This window comes from Phoxinus phoxinus (assembly GCF_949152265.1).
Source record: "Phoxinus phoxinus genome assembly, chromosome: 1".
NCBI lineage: Eukaryota > Metazoa > Chordata > Actinopteri > Cypriniformes > Leuciscidae > Phoxinus > Phoxinus phoxinus.
The window spans coordinates 28,065,452-28,085,274 of NC_136876.1; the positions used below are offsets into that span (position 1 = coordinate 28,065,452).

At 37.7% G+C, this 19,823-nt stretch overlaps 1 protein-coding gene across 2 annotated transcripts in view; it reads right to left on the minus strand.

Moving 5' to 3' along the window:
- Positions 1-19,823, minus strand: part of kcnh6a (potassium voltage-gated channel, subfamily H (eag-related), member 6a) — a 36,784-nt gene that overhangs the window by 10,977 nt on the left and 5,984 nt on the right. For both annotated transcript variants that reach the window (XM_079605421.1, XM_079605420.1), the window contains exons 3-6: positions 12,268-12,420; positions 11,683-11,786; positions 11,353-11,602; positions 9,433-9,629 (exon numbers count right to left, since the gene is read on the minus strand). In XM_079605421.1, the coding sequence (XP_079461547.1) occupies positions 9,433-9,629; positions 11,353-11,602; positions 11,683-11,786; positions 12,268-12,420 (704 nt within the window). The remainder of the gene's footprint in view (positions 1-9,432; positions 9,630-11,352; positions 11,603-11,682; positions 11,787-12,267; positions 12,421-19,823) is intronic.

Genomic DNA, 19,823 nt, shown 5'->3' on the forward strand with positions numbered 1-19,823 from the left:
TCACATGTCACGTCAGAACAGACTCCAGCTTTCCATTACTTCCCTCGACTGAGGGATTGATCAAAGATCAATCGCTGACCATGGCTCTTAAAAACAAGGGTTCCACAAGGGGGTTTTCATAGAGATGCCATTCTGCTTTGTTTATTCAGAAAACAATTCTTAAAATAAATATTTCTTATTTTTGCAGTGTGAAGAACATTTTAATAATCTAAAGAACTTTTAGGTTATTTTTCCACTATAAAGAACCTTTTGTGCAATAGAAAGTTCCATGGATGTTAAAGGTTCTTTATGAAACCATAGATGCCAATAAAGAACCTTTCATTTTATTTTAGAAAAAGCAAGAAACTTCACTGTACATTGTATCTAATAGAGACAAAAATAAAATAAAACCCAAATAAACAAAAACAAAGTTAAGACATTATGTAACAAGCATTTTTTTAAAATGTCCAACACATTAAGTATGCAGCTGGGCTATATATGTAACTGCTGAACTATTTCACACTGAGACCTATTTTCTGCCAGAGCTTTTCCCCAACAGAAAATCACTCCTTTAATACAGCTTTAGCAGCCCATGATTACTGCTAGCACAGATGACCATGGCAACCACTGGCTGCCATGGAAACTATAATCGTAGAACACTAGTCATTATTGAAAAAGTTGTCTATTTTTTGGGGGAAAGTGTTCTTTTGAAAGAGTTGTAAATTACTCTAACAGTTGTAATGTGCAAATGTTCAAAATCTTAAACTTAGTACTGCGATCTTTTTGTTGAAATTGGTATACATTACAAGTTTCCTTTCTTTTTCTTTTACACAAATTTCAGAACACATGACAACCTAATGCAAATCACAGCCGTGTGCATTTTCACATGTCAAGGAAGTAATGAATGCGAAGAGGAATGCATTTTTCTTATTTTCAGACGGTTTGAATCTAATTCAGGGCTTTTACTTTCCTTTAACATTTAAGGGCTCAGCATTGCCTTTGTTTAAGCAGATGAATGACTTAATTTAAGCAAATAATAGCTTTGTTGAACAAAGTTTTAATGTAATTTACCTGCTGCCACTTACTAACCATTTAAGCTGATGCAGCTTAATATGATAAATGTTTTAGTTCATTAGTCATATATCACATGCCATTAAATGAGAAAGTACATCTGTAACGTTTGCAAAGTACACATCCATTCATAAAATCAATCTTTCTGAATATAAGATTTATGTGCATGCTGCATAAACTGCAGTCTCTACTGACCGGTACGACAATGAGAGGCTCCTTGTCCATTGTTGTCCAAGGTGTCATACTGACTCACAACATCCACTGCAAAACTGTTTCCTCAGAAAGAGAAGAAACTCCACAGTCTCTACCTCCAAACAGACATGTCATCTTTACCACACACATACTGTACAAATACACCTGATCTAAAGAGAGAAAGAAAGTATACTGGATAGATGGACGATGGCAGCTTTCCTAATCCAAGGGAACAAAAAGATGGATTGCTGAACAAACAGGCTAAACTGCCTAAATGCACCAATTTACAGGGGGGGGGAAATCGACAGGAAAGGGAGTGGTGAGGGAGGGTGTGGAACATTTCCAACAGGTCAAACCAAATGAAAACTAAAAAGGCTGAAAGAGTCTCACAAACTGATGAGTTGTTAAAGCACAGCATGGGGGGTCATTGCTTCTGCTTTTGTCTGCCTAAATCAGTTTGGTAATGTAGAAATATTTTTTTAGCTTAAATAAGAGCAGTGCATCTGCAGGTGAATGGAGAAAGAAATGCTCAAAATCCTGAAAGAAAACCACAATCTTAGAAATGCAGGTTCTTAATTGGCATCGATGGTTCCATGAAGAACCTTTAACATTCATGGAACATTTCTGTTGCACAAAAGGTTATTTACAGTGGTTCAGATAATTCAAATATTCTTCACACTAAGAAAAGAATGGTTATTTTAAGAATTGTTCGCTGAAAGGTTTTTTGGGGAACCCAAAGTAGTTCTGTTGCATTGCTACTAAACCACCCCTTTTATCTTTTTCTTTTTTTTTAAAGAGAGCAGTCCACAAAGTTCTGTCAAAATATATATTTATCTTTATCTTCATGGTTTTCATTCAGTGTGCAGACAGCAACTGCCATTTATCTTGCATAAGTAATATGAATTATTTTGCGTTATTTTTCTAGAAATGATTTCCAGACGTACTAAAAATGAAAAAACTTGCACATGAAAATGTAGCAATAGCAAGCTAATTTATGTTTTCAGTCAGTATCCCTTATGTGCTGTAAACTGCTACTGTTCCTGGACAGTATAGTTTAACTTACAGTATATCTGTAGTAAGACCAGAGTAAACACAGGTTTCAGAAACAACAACAACAAAAACATGGAAAGCTCCTCATTAGGATGGTTTGATCGATGTAACAACGATATCAAGCAACTATGGTATTTGGTTTGACAAATTATAGCTTAAACAGCTTTTAAAGCCACTACTACTAGTTGTAATAAAAGTGAATCAGATTCCCTTACACCCTGAACAGATGATTTAGTATAGATCTATAACTTTTCATCTAAATCACTACTGAATAAAATGACAAAGGAACGGTTAACAGTCTTATGGCGAATGCCAAATTATTGTTGAAACTAAGGGTTCAAGTTTTAGCTCTTAAAAGAGGATGCACAAATTACAGCAATGCAGATCTCTCACAACAAGCAGATACACATAAACGATTTATGGTCATTACTGAAAATACAGTGTTTGCATTGATTATTCAGAAATATTGAACTGCTAAATGCCACACCTGATCAATCAGAATCAAGTATGCCAGAGTATCTTCTCTATTAAGTTATAACAGTGTATTTATACTAAAGGCAAATAGTCAACCTTGTTGCAAAAGTTGATTTTCATTAACTCTACCCACCAAAGATCAAATCATATAGCAGTTTACTTTTAAGTACTAAATAGCATCTATTAGTAATATACATTTTTTGAAATTGAGATGTATACATCATCTGAAAGCTGAATAAATAAGCTTTTCATTGATGTATGGTTTGTTATGATAGGACAATATTTGATATATTTACAACTATTTAAATATCTGGAATCTGAGGGTGCAAAAAAATCGAAAGATTGAGAAAATTGCCTTTAAAGTTGTCCATTTATATTAGTGATTGTGCTGCATTCACTCACAAAAATAAATGTTATATATATTTACGGTAGGAAATTTACAAAATATTTTCATGGAACATGATCTTTACTTAATATCCTCATGATGTTTGGCAGAAAAGAAAAATAGATCATTTTGACCCATACAATATATTGTTGGCTATTGCCACAAATATACCCGTGCGACATGTGACTGGTTTTGTGATCCAGGGTCACATTTGTGATGCAGACACTATCTATCACTATTTACACAAAGTGTAAGCATCTACTTTTTTTTACATTGTAAATAGACATTGCCTTGTTGTTCAGGAAGTCTCTTATCGTCTTATCGTTCAGGAAGTCTCTGATGGTTGTATCTGTCATCACACATAGGTTTCTTGAATTATGGTGGGGACTTTCCATATACTTATTTTACTTCTTTTCCATAATACTATTTCTAATTCTACCCCTGCACATCACATAAACCTTTCAAGATATACATCAAGTCATTATTTTTCCTCATGGAGACCATTGTACAGATTTTGCAATTAAAGAGAGTTAACACAGTTGTAGTTGTAGTAAACACGTTAAGCCATTTTGGCTTATTGAAGTCTGCATTTGTGATATGTAACAGGAAGGCATCCTTACTGCAGATTAAACCAGAGTGAGTGTTTCCCTGTAGGAGAGCAATAAAATATATTGTACACTTTCTTGACCCAAAAAATGATAAAATGTGTTCCCATCTTATGCAGCCGAAGGAGAAGTGGTAGGCCTACTGTTATCACTGGACTGAGTTATCATTGGTGTGCATGTAAATATGCTCATTGTGTGGGCATCTGGTCTCCATACAATAGTCAAAATCTTTCCCACACACGCAGACAGTCTAATTGCTCAATTTCATGTGGCAAAAAGAAGCCAGCAACCCTGAAAAGTGGTTATGAACAGCTCTCTCTCTCTCTCACACACACACACACACACACACACACACACTCGCGCGCGTGTGCGCACGTGTACAAGTTTTCAGTGAGGGATAAAATAAATGCAAATCTGTTTGAGATTTAATACACTGTGCATATTTTATATCTATTTTGTAACTGTATCAACACTACTCATCATGTGGAGTCACAGTCCTCTCTTATCAGTCTGCACTTGTCAGTGGACACACAAACACGCTGTGTGAGCGCACATTCAAATCCATGTGCTGCTGAGATCCTAATGACAGAAGGTGCTCACATGCACATACACGAATTCACTGGAGCGAGATATCGGTGCTTATTGATATAATCTAACACTCTGTTTCATAATGATGGAACCAGGCAAATCCATTGCAACTGTCTGCACGCTGTCCACAGCCACAAATTTGGCCACAAACACACACACACACACACACACACACACACACACACACACACACACACACACACACACACACACACACACACACACACACACACACACACACACACACACACACACACACACACACACACACACACACAAAGATACTCAAAGGTAAAACATACACTCTGCAAAACATCACTAACAGCTTTATCTTGTACCTAAGATCAATGTAATATTTCCATGATGTGTTTTTGGCACTATTTGTATTAACAAATAATTTCAAAAAATGACTCACAGCCTGAAGAAAAGGTTTTAACACGCAACACTGCGCTTCAACATGCAAAACAAAAGCATGATGAAAGGAGAGAAGGAATGAAAAACAAAGTAAAGCAAACTAAAAGGATGTGTTCACGTGCTACCACAACAGACTCAACTAAAACAATGGGGAAGGGCAACAAGAGAAAGCAAAAGATAAAACAAACTAAAACAAAACAAAGTAATGACAACAAACAAAATAAACACCGTGAACGGCAATAAATAACCTAAACATAAAAACTGGAAAAACAAACAAAAGTAAAATATAGAGATGTAACTACAAGCCACTACTACAAATAAAATGAGCATACGGTGAACGGCACGGAGACAAAACAAAGAAATAAAGACTAACAAACTAAGGCAAAATAAAGGGACATGTCCTCAGGCAAAAACACGTCTCAGTTTGCATGTCTCACAAGTCACAAAAAGTCAACAGAGTCTGACACGGAAACAACACCATTAACAGTGATCTATGTGCGTGGCATCAGCTGTCAGTCAAATTCATCCCGGTCCTGACCTTTTTTTTAACCAGGTGTGGGAGGTCAAAATCAATCAGAGTGTCAGACAAACACAAAGCAGCAAAGGTAAGAAAAGAGAGTGGATGAGGAGGAGATAAATAAAAGGTCAAGGCAAGTCTGGTACTTACAGGCTTAAGTTTCTGTTTCAAGCTCATGGTGGCATTCTCTGAGCAGTGCTGAGACAGACACACAGAGCACTGACACAGGGAAACACCGCCCTTCCACGCTCGCTCGCTCTCTTTTTCCTCACAAACACACACACACACACACACACACATACTTATAAAGGTGTGGAACGGACGACAGCCATCCTATTTGCATAAAGATTAGTCTGTGGATATAGATGTGAAACATGCATTACAAAAGATGTATTTCACTCACACACACACACACACACACACACACACACACACACACACACACACACACACACACACACACACACACACACACACACACACACACACACACACACACACACACACACACACACACACACACACACACACACACACACACACACACACACACACACACACACACCACACACACACACACACACACATAAGTTTTTCCCTTTCTTTTAATAGTTTTATTAATAAAACATGTTCTAGTGCTGTACAAGTAACAAGTAATAGTAATATAATGGAAATATCAATTTCAATGTAGAATTTGTAAAAAAAAAATAAAGAAAGTGAATTGCTTGAGGGTGTAAATGAAGTTCATGTTGAATAGTGTCACTGTAACTACACTATATGCTTGGCACTGATATTCTGGGAGGCATAATGTCAATGCATTTGCCCTCTACAGCGGGACTGTGGCGTGCTTATATGTCGCATGCCTATTTACACTTACACTTATTATTAGAGCAATTATGCCAAAATTATAAAAAAAATATTAATATATTGATAATAATAAGAAATGTGTCTTAAACACCAAATCAGCATTTTGCAATGATTTCTGAAGGATCATTTGACACTAAAGACTGGAGTAATGATGCTGAAAATTCAGCTTTGACATCACAGAAATATATTACATTTAGAAAAATAATATTTTACTTTTTTATTGTATTTTTGATAAAAATAAATGCAGCCATGGTGAGCATACTTTTGAGACTTCTTTCAAAAACCTAACAAAACAAAAAAAAATTCTTACAGGAGGAGACACAGGAAACATCGGGAAAAGAGAGAGAGGAGCAGGAACGAGAAAGGACCTTGAGCCAGGACTTGAACTTGGGTCGCCAAAAGCGCATCTGTGCCATATGTCAGATCTGCCCAATGGCTCCAACTGACTACAGAACTTGCATGACCTCTCTAATATTTCTAGTTTTTTTCTGTGATTGTAGGACCCAACGTACTTTCAAAATTCATGATCATATTTCATTTAAAGGTTAATGTTCCTCACATGCGGACCAGTCTACTAAAAACAGTACAGCTGGTCACATAACTAGGTACGTCATGTTATATAGACAAATCAATAGCAACAAAGATCAATGCAGATGATCATTTCCCTTCTTGCTCAGTGTCAAATCGAAGTCCAATTATCAAGCCAGGAATTGCCTGTTCTACCTCAGGACGTAATGCAAACACAGACTGCACATATGCCTTAATACCATAATATCAAGCTAATGTTCAGCGGGTCATAGAAAAGCTTCACACTAGTTATTTACATTGGCATCTTCATAGTGGCTTAGTGAACATACTAAATAATTAATTAAAAGAAAGCCAAAATGCAAAAAAAGGTTCACGTCAGGGTTAGGTTTAGGGGTAGGGGATAGAAATGAGCTAAACATACAAAAAAATAAAAAGTGTGCTAAAAAAAAAGAATTAGATGTGAGTGAATATTTGAAAAAAAGAGTGAATAGAAAGAGATAGAGTGAGAGAATGAGAGAGTAGGTAGCAGGGCCAGAGAAAGAGAGTGTGTTTGCATGCACACTTTTGACAGATGTGTGTGCGAGTAGCGAAACAGACAGTCAGTGTATCTTTGGTCCCTGCTTTCACTGCCCTCTACTTCCATTAGCCCTAGAAGCCAAGGTCACCAGCAGCGAGCAACCCCCCTTACTGGGAACACACACACACACAGCCATACACACACGGGTCATGCTCACGCAAATTTTTTCTTTTTCATACAATGGAAGCCAATCGTCACCTGAACTGTTTGGTCAAGAACATTCTTCAAAAAATGTTCCACTGAAGAAAAAAGTAGTTTGAGGGTGAGTAAATGATGGCAGAATTGTCCATGTTTAATAGAGCCATCCCTTTAAATAATAGTCGGTGAACTTACTCAAAAAGAGGATGCTTAATGAAACATTTAATAAAAACTATTATTAAAGAAGGAAAATAGATAGTTAGGAAGAATGGAGAAAAACGTTCAGTTCACCTGTTGGAATGTGTCATATGCTGCATTAAAAACAAATACAGACACACGCACACTCAGCCTGTGATTATGATTGGAATGTGCAAGCTGGCAGTAGATTTGTCAGCATGATTGATTTTTCCACTGGTAGGACAACACACAGTGTCCCACGTGTGTCCATGGAGAGAGACGTCACCAATACAATCTCTTTCTCTCTGTCATTTTCACTGTCTTTCTTTGATTCTTCTTCTTTTCCCCTCTTTGAAGACAATCTTTCAAGTTTTTATATAAACCATGGCACGAGGAGCCTGCACAATCTTTGCAGTCATAATTGAAACATAATGTAGTACAGTGACTTGAACACACGAGCATGCATTCCAGTAAACCCAGTACACCGCAATAATCACACATAAAACACAGGGGTAGGAAAAGTGTGTCAGTGTGTGTCCGTTCCCTACATAACAGCCCAATAAGCACTGCCCACATCAGCACAGGACTCAGTGGTCCCCTGTAAATAGGTCACTAACTGCTTGTGTGGAGATGTTACAAAATAGTAAATCATGTAGATGATGTCATCAACCTTTTCATTGGCTGGTAAGGATGGGTGAAAGCTTTTGTGATATCAACTGGTGTAACTTTTGCAGATTTGGTGTGTATACATCATTTTAAATTGAACTTTCGTGGAACTTTAACTGAAATGACAAAGGTAATGTAATACATTTAATGAAATCAAATCTGTAAGGCCCATAAAACCATCAAATGTCAAGACTGTTCAAACCTTCAGATAAGGATTTGTCAAGGCAGACTTTCCTTTTCTAGTTTAAAATGACTTCTACATAAAATGAGTTAATACATCAATTAACTCTACATAGACAAACAATTAAATAACAGAGTAGAATTCTGATTGCAAAATAGATTGATAGATCTAGAGGCTTATATTTACCGGTAATACATTTATATATTAAAAAATTTTACTCACCCGCCCTAATAATAACTACATTTTTATTTTTACTTGTGATTTTTTCCAGCTAATATTAACTATCATTCAAATGTTTGGGGTCATTCTTTTGTTTTGTTTTTTTATGTATTATTTTATTCCGCAGGGATGCATTACATTTACCAAAAGAGGCAGCTGTATTCAACATTTCAAGTAATGTTTCTAGAGCAGCAAATCGTCATATTAGAATGATTTCTGAAGGATCATGTGACACTGAAGACTGGAGTAATGATGCTGAAAATTCAGCTTTGCCAAAACAGAAATAAATTTAAAACATATTCAAGTAGACAACTGTTACTCTAAATTGTAATAATAATCCACGATATTACTGTTTTACTGTATTGTTGATCAAATAAATTCAGCCAAAAGAGCATAAGAGACTTTCAAAAGCGCTATCAAATCTTACCGACAGCTAACTTTCGAACAGTGGGATATGTATTATATATTATAATATATGATAACTGCAATTAATTTGATTAGTCAATTGGTATATTGCACATACTATTTAATAAGAATATAATTGACTCTAATGATTGACAGCCCTAATTTTCACATTACTGAAGTTTCTACAATTACATGGCTTTTTTAAAATATATATTTACAACGTGTATAGTAACAATACCATAAATAAATCATAGGGTATAAATAAATCAAATGGCAAAATCACTAGGCCTCATTAAGATAACAGAAACAAAAGGAACAAATGACTGAATCAGACAATACATTTGCATGAAAATGTGTATGAAATACGTTGCTGTGCTGTCAAGTACTTTTTCCTATTACCTGCGTGACTTGAGTGACCTTTTCTGAGACGTTCTGTGTGCGGTCTTTAATCTTGCTGGGTGCTATGATCTCGATCTCTGTGGGGGAAGGTGGTCTGAGGAGGTCCGAGCCGAAAGATATCGTCACCTGAGGGATGCGGCCAATGGCACGGTGCCGCATCAAATCAGAGTCTGAGGTGGAGTTACTGGGCTTCAAATCTGACAAAGAAATATCACCCTCTGATCAGTTTTCATTACAGTAGTCAAAAACAATAACAAAAACATCACAGGGTTTGATTAAAACAATGTCATCCCACGTGCCTTGCACTACCGTCCTTTATGCGCCTGACAATTACATTGCCGGTTATGTCACTGTTTGAATGTGCAATAATGAAAATGTGTTATTATAAACCTAGGAGTCATTTGGACACCTATACAGCGACAGAATAAACTCTTTGAAGTTCGCACACACACATGCAGAGCGGCAGGCGCATCAGGGGTGGCTGAGGGTAATCACAGTCGCACAAAAGCATTGATTAGGACTACAGCTACAGAAATAGGTCTGTCAGGCCGCCACATGTGCCCATCTCAGCAGGGAACCAACAAGTCTTATTCTGGACTTCCAGAGACTTCAATGATACAATTTAACATATTCGAAAGGGCCGCTTTGTTATGCTCATTATGCTTTGTGCTGCTTTTTGGAGTTGTTCCATAAAGTACATTAGAAAACCACTCAAGCTCATTTTTATCCAAAGCTACTAATATTTTAAGCTAATTGGTTTTGATCAGCCTTATTATGTAGTCAAGAATACATTCAAATATAATGCTAAATTTCTATCAAAAGCGTATCCTGTACTCTGTCAATGGTTAAGCTGTTTAATGCTAATGGAGGAGTTTAATCACAGCTAAGAGACGAAAGAGCTGATCAAACAAGGCCGCATGCAGCAATAAACTGACTGACAAGCCTCTGTTCCACTCAGTCCCGGCTGGGGGTCCCCGCTCATGTCTGACATGAATTTGCAGACATATGACATATGATTTAAAAAGGAAGTTGCAGTGTCCAGTAAGTCAATATCTGAAAGAACAACAAAAAAAGAACCAAACTTCTCTCACACTTCTTTTGTCATAAACACTATTTAAAGCCAGTGAAACTGCAGTCCAAGGATAAAGGCAATAATGTTTACGACTTTTTTCTCCACTGTAAAAGCCTGTTATAGGAAACAGTTTCACGTTGGTAAACATACTGACACAGTGGCTAGTTTGGAAGACCAAATATTTTGCACCCTATCGGAAACTTTATTATGGAAGCAAGCTGGTTTCCATCACTGAGTTTTCAGCATCATTACTCCAGTTTTTCAAAAAAAACACTTTTTAACAATACTGTATAAAAAAAGTGGAATAATGTCCTAAACAATTTTCTGAGACTTTACTTGCACTAAACATCTTCTGCCAAAAAAAGAAACAATATTTTATGTTAAGCCCTTACTTTATAATGGATTTCTATTAGAGAAAATGTGCTTTTTGTTTTTATCATCCTTTTGCTTGTGGACAAACTAAGAGAAACTCTGTTGGATTCTGTGTTTTGTTCCTTTTGATGGATTTATTCTTTTACAATTCTATTTTATTGTGATTTATGGCTTTGTGTGCACTAAATGTTTATCAAATGAAACTGGGTTCTCCTTGGTCGTTTTTAGTACAAGTGAGTGAGTATAATGACTATTACTTGGCAAGCACAAAATCATTATCTGTGATATGAGATGATATCTTTATTTGTTAAATCAACCGGAAAACCACAGAGACAGGATGTTATGTGGATTCTTGCCTTGATGTCTTTCTACCTTCAAATACTGTCTGATGAGGTACTGCCATAATAAAGTTTCTCACACAGTAATGTTTCGGTCAGTACTAAGAACTAGATGATTGCAAACACAAACACTCATACCGCTCCACTGGTCCCTCGTGCCGTCGATGTCATGCAGTGAGGATGCCCGACGCAGGCTGCATATGCTCTCTCTGGAGTGGCTGTGTTTGAGAGGGGGTCCGCCGGGCTCTAGCCAGTCCGAGGGCCGTGAGAGTGGGGATGAGAGGCCACATGAGGAGGGGGTCTGCTGAATCAAGGCCTGGGTCTCTGATTTTAAGCAGCTGTCTGGAGACATCTGGAGGTCTTTCAGGGCCACCTCCTCATGAGAGGGCTGCGGGACACACGGAGGGGAGCTGTAGATCACATGTCTGTGAGAATATGAACTTATGTATTGTATATGCACGGATGTACCTGTAGGTAGTCCACCACCACTCCTTCAAAGTGGTCATGAGGGAGGGACGGCTGCCGTTTGACACGGAGAGAGGGCATTCTAAGCCTCATCTTGCGTCTCTGACCTGATACAGAAACACAAGTTAATCAAAGAGGAAGATATTTTAGCTCAAAGCTCAGAGGACATGACTGGTGAGAAACGAGTTCTAGTCTTTCTGGTTCTGAAGTCTGGTAGGTCCTTTTAGTGACGTCTGACGGGCACAGTGTTTGTTTCATTAATGATAACAATAATACAAATATTTAAAATAATAATAAATATAATTTAACTTAAAGCAATTTAACTTATGTCAATTAAATATCTCATAGTGTCTAATATAAAAGTTAAATGCAACACTGAACAGAAATGATGGGGCATGCATACACACACTTCTCATATACATAAACACTGACACCAAAATCTTACACCAACTTTATCAAATGCTGCCTCTGGCTACACCTACACACCAACCATCACACCAAGCACAGCAGTCAATGTGTTTTCCTTATAAGGCTGTTACAGAAAGGGCCAGAATCTCAGTACACACAGAGAAAGGGGGGGACACGCACCTGCCTGTAGCCAGCTGTGTGCCATCCGCTGTTTGATGCCACCTTTTTTCATAGATGGGTCTAAAAGCTCTTGGAAGTTTAGGATGAACATGATTACGACTCCTTCCTCATTCTTTACTGGAACGACCTCAACTAAACATGGCCTACAAGCCCCTGAAAGGCAGAGAGAGAGAGAATTAATGTAGTTAACAGGGATGTCAGCTAGCAGAGATGTTTGAGTACAAAATACAGCAGATATTTTGTTTAGTTTTCATGAAGAGCTGTTATAAATACCAGAGTGAGGGCTGTGAGTAGTCCAAACACACTCACACTTACACAAACACACAATAAGACACCCACACACAGGTGCTGCCGTTCAGGGGGTCTGACTTGGAGTAAACATAAATCTAAGAAAAGAAAATAGGGGAGACCGTGGAGTGCTGTAACACATTCTTTCAGTGTCTGTGTAAGTTTTTCACTGTGTCTTAAAACTTTGATATAATGTTCCCATATTGACTATGAATTAAAATCGTTTATAAATATACTCATTCATAACCTGTGAAAATGATTTTAATGTTTCGAGAGTGCTGTGTATAATACCCCACCACAGGCAGCATTAATAGATTCCACATCTCCCCCTTGTTTCATTTTAAACATTTTAATTAAATGTAATAAACATACAGGAAGTATGTTAATACAAAACAGCAAATACAATTAAAAGGAATACATAAAGCATAAGCTAACAACTCTAAAACTAGTTTGTGACGAATGTGACCTGTGCTGGCAAAATGAGTCGGAATGAGCAAATTTTCAAGGTTTTTTCTCCATTAAAAAACCTTCAAAATGATGTATTATTTGTTGGAATCGGACAAGGAATTAATGAGCTACACCTATTTGAAGTCAACAAATTTTGAGAAAAATCTAGTTACAACTTTTGGAAAGTACCAAAACAAAATCACCTAGCAACCATACCTTAAAATCCCTGGTAATAACATAAAATTTGACACACACAGAGTCAAAACCTATATGTTCAACTTTAATGAAAATATTTATATAAAGATTATTTAACATTGTTACCTAACTGATTTTTCAGCTTAGCAGTCAGTTTTAGTCACTGGTTAAGGGCTACCCATGTAGCAATCCATGTAGCAAAATGTTTCAACAAAATATCAATAATAACAATAAATATCAAATTGCAAAGCTTATTGCGACTGGTTAGCAACAAGCTGGTTTTGTTTAAATCAGCATGGGTTTGAAAATCCGATTTCATTGGTTCAGACTTATGCCATCGAGAATTTGCTATGAATATTCACAAAGTTGGAATGCTGCGCTTTATAACGATACCAAACCTGTGTTGAGCGCCAGTTGCCGAGAATGCAATTTTTGGGATACCCTAGGGTGCTATCAATACGATGCATGGCATTAGTTTTCACTGTTATACTGATGATACTCAGCTCTATATTTCTTTGCACACTGATGAAACATACAAATACACAAAATTAACGGAATGCATAGCTGATAAAAAAATCGGTAATTTCCTACAAAAAACAGAGGCTTTAATTATTGGACCAAAAACCTCTGCATGTAATAACCTGTCCAACACTTGATGGCTGCTCTGCCAAGTTGTCGTCATCAGATCGTCGTCGGAATCTGGGTGTGCTCTTTGATGCCAATCTTTCATTTGAAAGCCTCATTTCTAGTATCTCTGAAACCGCATTCTTACATCTTAAAAATATATCTAAATCTAAACATATGCTCTCAATGTCAAATGCAGAAAAGTTCATTAATGCGTTCATGACCTCAGGGTTGCCCTGAATTCCAGAGGTTCAAAACGCACCAGCTAGAGTTCTTACTAGAACCAGGAAGTATGACCAAATTAGCCATGTCAACACTGGATTGGCTCCCTATTAAACATTGCATTGGATACATTTTAAAAATTTTGCTGATTACTTATAAAGCCCTGAATGGTTTAGTTCCTCAGTACTTGAGCGAGCGAGTCTTAACACATTATATTAATTCACGCTCATTGAGGTCTCAAATCTTTGGCCAGTGGATAATATCTAGAATATGTAACGACTGAGACAAATCGGTAACAAGTATATTTGATATACCAACCACAAAACAAGGAGCCAAGATGTATACGACAACTCCCAAAGTAAGAGAACCAGGCCTCTGGTTGCCATGGTTTCATCCCCTAAAAGGATGCAGAGCCTTGCTCTAATAGGAAAGCAAAGACACATCAAGCAGACTCTTCTGCATTCATTTATAGACAAATATATGTTCTATAAATGAGCGTGCATCCCAGGACATTGTGTGTATGATTATTATTATGTCTTGTATAGTGTCTCTTGCATTTGTATTTATTTCGCTTTATGAGAGAACTACTAATTAATGTAACCCCACCTATATCGTGTCTCCTATCCAATTAATGATCATTTAACGACTCACACTTTAGTGGACATCACCTCCTAATAGAATGCAGTGTGTGTTTGTTATATTAATCGGAGTATAATGGACACAAACTGCCAGACCGGTTCTAACCATGCACCATAACGGTCAGAAAACCTCCCAAAAGAGGAATTTTCCTGCTTGGAAATTCCACCTTTCTCATTGGTCAAGCCAAACCTGAGAGGTGTGACTTTTCCCAGGCTTTATAGAACATCCACACAAGTTCCTCTCCCTTTTCCTTTTTCTGCTGGTCGCTGTGCGATCACAAATTCCAGCCATCTCCAAATTCCTCGACCATGACGAAGTCGAACTAACCGTGCAAGTTCATCATATCTTCTTCATTCAACGCATAAGAAATCGAAGGTTTTTAAAATAATAAGATAATGGTTCTTTTCAAAGTTTAATTAATCTTTTCCATAGCGTCATTTCCTGTTTCCGTTTTCATTCTGTCACTTACCATTATTTACCATGTACGTTTTACCCATAGACTCTGTTAATCCCGGACACCATTTCCCAGAACCCACTGCTCATTATTAGTTTACTGGTTTCAGCTGTGTCTTGTTAATCATATCATTACCCTGTCTATTTAAATGCCTTTTGTCTTCATGAAGTCTTGTTTTTGGTTAACATTCTCCGTCAGCATTTCAAGCAGTTCTTGAGTTCCTTAAGTTTATCTCTGCCTGAGTCTTGGAGTCCTTGTTCCAGTCTGCACTTCGTGGATTGTATTTGTGTTCGGACTGATTACATGTGCTGGATCCTCTGTCTGGTATAGTATATGACCTTGGATTATATGTGTCATTAAATTGCGTTTGGAATCTCTCTCTCTCTGCTGTCTTACCACAACCACCAGATCATAACAGTTGTGTTTGTGATTTTTAGTTAATAAAACTTGTGCACAATACATATCTGGATCTGATTCTCTGCTTGCCTGCAAAGTCAATTTAATGATTTCTGGTCTTGTAACATGCTCTAAGAAAGAATATTTTTTCTGTGGCCAAATTTCTTAGAATTAATGAAAAATCAAAATTGTTCGCTGGACGAACGGATTAATTGATTATAATATTCATCAAACTAATCTGATTCAAATATTCATAATTATAAGTTATGATTAAAGTTGAAGTCGGCAATATTTTTTTGATCATATTCACTGAAACCGACACTATATATGCTCCGACAGAACAACATAAATCAGCCGGTTTTAGGAAAAACCCCTGTTTCTACCTCCACCTAGAGCAGGGGTGGGGAACGTCGGTCCTGGAAAGCCACTGTTCTGCAGAGTTTAGCTCCAACCCTGAAAAAAAAACTGATGAAACTGAAAAAAAAATGATCCTAAAGACATTGATTAGCTGGTTCAGGTGTGTTTGATTAGGGTTGGAACTAAACTCTGCAGGACAGTGGCTCTCCAGGACCAATGTTCCCCATCCCTGACCTAGAGCCTGTTATTTGTTTTGCAAAAATCCACTGATCCCGGTTCTTCTAGTCTAATCAGTGCATGGCTGTGTGAGATCTGACTGTCAATCACAGTTCATGCACATGCCACAGATCCCTCCTCCCCCACGTTACAATATCACATGCACACGCCTGAAATTCGCAGGTTTGTTGGATTGTACGAAGCGTGATGGCGGAGAGAAAGTGCACACGCACTGACAAGCTCGCAAACTCGATGGGAGGGTGCTCGGTGGTAGTGGGGGAGGGGCATGAGAGTTGTGAACATTACAAATTTTGGCTAAGTCCCCTCAATCTGCCAGACTTGCCGACTGCAGCTTTAATTCTACATTTTTCCTCTGAGCTAATTTGTTACAAAAATCAAAACCGTATATAACAATTTAGCCTTGTTCGGGAGGCACTCTGTCAGTTTAAATCTAGATTAAACCTAGCATTCACATAATCACACTTCTATAATACAAATGCTAAGAAAGGATTATTAGGCTGCATAAATGAGGTCAACCAGAACCAAGGACACTTCTCATAACATCTGATGTACTTGCCATAATGGCATCTATGCTTATATTATTCTCTCGGTTTCATCCTTATCCCGAAGTTACCGTAGTCTGTTTTCAGATGGTAGACCTTACCATCACTGTAAAGCTGCTTTGTAACAATCTGTTTTGTATAAAGTTCTATATAAATAAAGGTGACTTGGCTTAAAAATAGAAAACCGTTATTTCACAATCAAATAAATACAGCCTTGGTGGGCATCAGAGACTCATTTTAAAATTATTACTGACCCCAAACTTTTAAACAGTAATGTAGATGAAAAACTTGTGTGGATGTTTTATCTTAAATTAAAGACAATCTGCTAATTCAGATGACACCAGTTCTGTCCTTTAACATCCACATCCGGTTCATGTATAATTGATTTCACCCCTGAGGATCATTTCTAATTGGTGAAACTCCCTGGTCTCCAAAACTCTCAGACAAACACACAGATGCACGGAGAACATTTAGAGGTCACTTATATTTTGGCTATGAGGCTTTACCAATTAAAGCATCATGAGTTGTACTTTTAACCCAGACATGATGAAGAACAGCAAAGTAATAAAGTAGATAAACAAGAGAGTGAAAAAAGGTATGAGAACACCGAGCAGAGAGGGAGAGTCACAGGAATGAGTAGGGAGTGATGGCAAGAAGGACAGAAAAACCAGAGAAAGAACAGCATGATTAAAGTCAGCCAGACCCCCCTCAGCTCTTGACTAAAGCAGGCCATCAACCACTCTAAATATAGACCCTGCCCTCACACACACACACACACACACACAAAGGTGCTGTTCAGTCTCCAGCTCAACTGTGACACAGATCGAGATGCTGTATCCACTAAAATATGTGATGGATAAAAAGAACAGAGGGGCGGCGGCACGTGTGAGCGTGTGCATGTCAGCCGATGCGTGCATCTGATCTCAGTGCATTAGTTTAGTGATAGGGTGTGAGTCTCTGGAGTCCTGTTGTCATGGTAATGTTATCAGTGCACTGCTTCCCGGCCGAAGGAACACCTGTCTACTTTCTAGCTGAGGTACGATGAATGCACACATGCACAAACACTGGCCTAACGACATTCGGAGAGCCAATGACTCCATTCATTTGTTCCTGTCTGAGGAGACTAAAGACATAAACACAGAGCCTGTGGGATTGGTGGCTCTGTTAGACACACAGGCCCTCAGCTGGTCTCTGTATTAAGCAAGTCCACCAAAGGTAAATATAACAAAGATAAATATAACAATAACAGTAAATATATAGTTCTAAAAATGACTCTAAATATAAAAGAATAGAATAATTCACACCACAACTATAACGATAATGGCACAGAGAGACAATTCTGTCAGGACCACTACTGTCAAAGATGATTGACAATTAGCGCACACAGTTTGGATTGGCTGTATGGTTCCGTCCTGGGCAAGAACTCCCCGCCCTGGCACGGATAAGGGCAGGGAGCAAAGCCATACTCCCCTTATAGGGTAAACAGAACAAGCAGAACCTATACATAACCGTATTACAGATACCATTAACATTATTAATAACAATAAATTATTGTAACAACATAATCAACATAAATGACAGTCTGATTGAAAGAGGAATGCTGTATCCGAAGTCCTGAATGTAGATGAGAAGGAGGAGCTTGGGATGGAGGAGGGTAATTAGCTCCTGAGCAACGCGATAAAGCTGCTGATAATACAGAATGGGCCATTATATAGGGATGCTGTGATAGAAGTCATATTCTTATAAGTAGACATGGATCAGCTGAGAGTAAGCTGATGCGAGTCTAACTGACTTGACCTGCCAGAACTGATCCTATGCTTGATAATCGCAGGAATCACTTTCAGAACTTTTTTTTTTCCAGCCGATGAATGATAAAAACATTGACAGCCAATCAGAATCTATCCTGCTTTCAGAGCTCAAGCATTTAAAGGTGCACTTGGTAACTTTTTCAACTTAATAAATCCATTTAGAAATCATTTGGACGGTTAAATAATCTGTTCTGGTGAGAATAATTACTTTCCCCGCTCCCCCCAGCGTTCCCAGGCGGAAAACCAGCCTTGCAACATTGGGACTAACGTCCCGGTAAGTTGAAAATAGGAAGTCTCGTGAGAAGCGAGAACGAGCGAGAAAGAGCGAGAAACACGAACTGCTTTATGGAATACAAAATGTACATGTCAATGTTAAATGATACTGTGTATGATGTATTACCCACTTCGGTAGACATAGCTCCACACGATAAAGTTGGTGCGTCTGGGACTCATTTGTTCACCACACCGGCTCCGACCATAACAAAAGCACATGAGTAGCGGTAGAAAGGGGGAGGAGTGCGCCGGCGCGCGCAAGTGACTTTACGACAGTGATGTGAAATAGGGGGACCTCGTTGAAAAAATCAGCAAAGCGGTGGCTAGAGTTACCGAGTGCCGCTTTAAAGTGGTCGCCGACAGAACTGCAGCGCATGCTTAGACCAAACACAACAATATCATCTGCTGGTTATAGTTATCATTATAGTCGTCTTATAGTTATCGTTCTTGGTGTGAACGGGCCTTTACTCTCTGTGTTTGTGTGTGTGCTTAATGAAACAGATGGGGAATGCAAATTTCATAAGTGTCATAACTGAAACTGAAGACAAGCATTTATTTGATCACAAATACAGAAAAAAACAGTAATGTTGTGAAATATTATTACACATTAAAATATTTTAATATTTTCTATTTGTTCATATGTTTACTTATATATTTTCTGCTCCAGTCTTCATGATCCTTAAAATATCATTCTAAAATGCTGATTTGATAATAAAAACATTTGTATTATTATCAATGTTAATATTTTTTTTGTTTAAACTGTGATAGATTGTTTTCTGGATCCTTTGATGAATAGAAAGTTCAAAAGAACAGCATTTGTTTGAAATAGAAATATTTTGTACCAAGTCCATGTCACTTTTTCATCAATTTGATGAATAAAAGTATTAAAAAAATGTTTTTAAATGTCTTACCAACCCCAAAATTTGTAATGTCAGTGTAGGTAAAATGTGTACATGTACAGCTCCCTTATACTTGAAAGGGGAAATCAGCAATAAAACCTGACAACAGTGGTATATAAAAAAAATGTTTTAATTGGACTAAAAACTATACATTTAATATTTGTACTCTAGGGTA